Here is a 2,731-nt window from a genome sequence, read left to right on the forward strand (position 1 = left end):
ACTTGTCTCTTATACCATGGAGGTAATAATTGTGGCCCACCATGCGTCCAACTTTGACTATCCTCTATCGGGTGAAAACATATATGTTGGTGCTAATTGGATGAATACCACTTTGATCTGAACGGCAAGGTTTCTACTCTCCATTATGGGCCAATTGTAAAGCACTTTGATTTGATGCTCATTAGGATTGATCAATGTAAGTTGGTGTAATTCATTGATCAACCCGTCAAAAAGAGCATAATCTTAAAACCATCAACGACATTCTCACCCCCCCCTTCCAACTTGGGTGTATTATTATGATCGTATATAATTTTTCCATTATACAAACAAATAAGAACTTCCAGATCGTTCATTGTTACCTCTGGCAAATAAAATAATTTCAGCATCAACTAATATTATAATATGCACATAAAATATAAAAATAAACTTCAAGGCATTATTTAACGCTAACGTCGCGTATTCTAATCTAACACTAACTTTTACATCATAATATCTCAACTTTCCCCCTAAGAAAACCCATTTTAAATGACTAAAAAACTTCACCATTTCAATGTCCTAACTTTTAAATCATTTTTTCTAATTTTTCATTTCTCAATTACATACAAACTTCTAAAAAACCTAATACTAATCTAAATTATCTAACACTATTATAAAAGTGTTGGTATGTTAAAACATTTCTTCTAAAAATACCCTCCAAACCACATACATGCATCCATAAAACACATACTTGCATATATATAAACACATTCATATACATGCATACATTCTTAATAATAGCATAACTCTCCTATTATTGTCCACTAATATTAACTTCTATTTTTTGTAACCCCTCCACTAATCCAAAATTAATGTTATCATAAATTTTTTTAAAGATTGTAAGTTGTATTCGACATAATAGCTGAGAATTGAATGCACACACATATGACAAACTAATAATATACGTTTCAATTTGCAAACAAAGTGTTAACTTAAAATGCTTACATGCATACATTTTTAATAATGACATAATTCTCCTATTAAATATTCACTAATATCAACTTTTATTTTTTGTAACCTCTCTACTTAAAACGCACATATGACAAACTAATAATATACGTTTCAATTTGCAAACAAAGTGTCAACTTAAAATGCCATTAGTGCATGCATTCATGCATACTTGAAAGTGAGTTACATTTTCAATTGTAGTTTTTATTTAAGTGGCAAATACATTTGACTGTTACGGAATCCAAAAAACTTGCTTTTTTTATTTATCATAATAGCCCTTACTTGCAACCTATATAAATTCACTCATTTGATGATTTAGATTTACACTCACCATTTACAACCCTAACAGCATCCTATAGTCACCCCATGGTTTTACTAAGATATTATTTGGTTTCTATAATTATTACTATGTACTTAATTGTGATTTGAGAGAAATATTGTATTATCCATGAACTTAGTACATATATTTTTTGTAGCATGTTACTAATTATATGATAATAGAAGAGGGAGAAGGTGAAAGTGAGAATTTTATTTTGTTATAATGGATTAGCAAAAATAAAGATAATTAATATAAACTGGAATAGCATGACACACTTAACATAAAAGTAAAGAACAAACTTGGAATTTTTATCTTTTGGGTAATTTTTTTTATATAATAAGTATATTATAACCTCCCTAATGCTAAAACTATATTCTAAATTTGCACATAAAGCTACCAGTAGTTATTAAATGTCATTCATTATCTTAAATTATAAAGTAAATAAAACTATATCTTTTAAGATTAAAAAATTGTATCTTTTGGGTATTCTATGCTTTGCCAATGTTCACAAAATAACCCTGAATTTTTTCACAAACAATCATGGATCTTCATAATTTTCACAAAGACCATTGAAATTTCATATATTTATAGAAATATACTAAAACTTCATAATTTTTTACAGATAAACCCCTATATAGTTCAAAACTTAAATCTTAAGAAGATTGAAAGAAGTATATGATCTAAATTGTAAGAAAATTACAAATAAGTCCACAAATGTTGTTATAATTACATTCAAAATGAAACTCTTCCATTAATTAAATAATAAATTGTGTAAAGTATTAGAACATAAAACAAATATGTCCACGTGCAACGCAAGTGCACTATACTAGTAAACTAAAACAAGCTATTTGGGGATGAAGTGGATGATAAGTTGAGAAAATTTAGGGGAAAATATGAAATTTTGAAGAAATTATCAAAATTTATGTTAAAAACCCTAGAAATTAACTCTGGCGTGACCACAGACGAAAGTTAGTCACCGACGGTAGGAGATGGTCAGCGGAAATGGTCAGAGATGGAGTCGTGATCGGAGTAGTTGGATGGGGTAAAAAAATCCTAGGGTCTAGAGGAGAGAGGGAGCAGTCGAGGGGAGAGTGAGTGGATGTGAGCGTGTGAATGGGAGAGAGAGAGATCGCGGTTAGTTTTATATTGTTAAAGTATACGGGATTGGGAATGCCATAAACTTTAAAAGAACAATTTTTCAAAACCGACCGAATTTTTTTTTTTTTCAAAATCGACCGTTTTTTTTTATTTATCAAAATCGACCCGGTTTTGTGATTAGCAGGTTAATCACTATCCTAAATAGTCGGGGTTGCCAACCCCGACTATTTAGGAGGGTGTTAAACCCTAATTAAAGGGTGATTAGCATGTTAATCACTATCCTAAATAGTCGGGGTTGCCAACCCCGACTATTTAGGATAGTGATTAGCC

General features: G+C 30.2%; 1 protein-coding gene across 1 annotated transcript in view; it reads left to right on the forward strand.

The window, feature by feature from the left end:
• Positions 2,306 to 2,731, forward strand: part of LOC109834766 (splicing factor 3B subunit 3) — a 24,549-nt gene continuing 24,123 nt past the window's right edge. The window contains exon 1 of the mRNA XM_020402786.1: positions 2,306 to 2,345. Within this exon, the coding sequence (XP_020258375.1) occupies positions 2,306 to 2,345 (40 nt within the window). The remainder of the gene's footprint in view (positions 2,346 to 2,731) is intronic.

Source organism: Asparagus officinalis, chromosome 3 (genome assembly GCF_001876935.1).
Source record: "Asparagus officinalis chromosome 3, Aspof.V1, whole genome shotgun sequence".
In the NCBI taxonomy this organism is placed as follows: Eukaryota; Viridiplantae; Streptophyta; class Magnoliopsida; order Asparagales; family Asparagaceae; genus Asparagus; species Asparagus officinalis.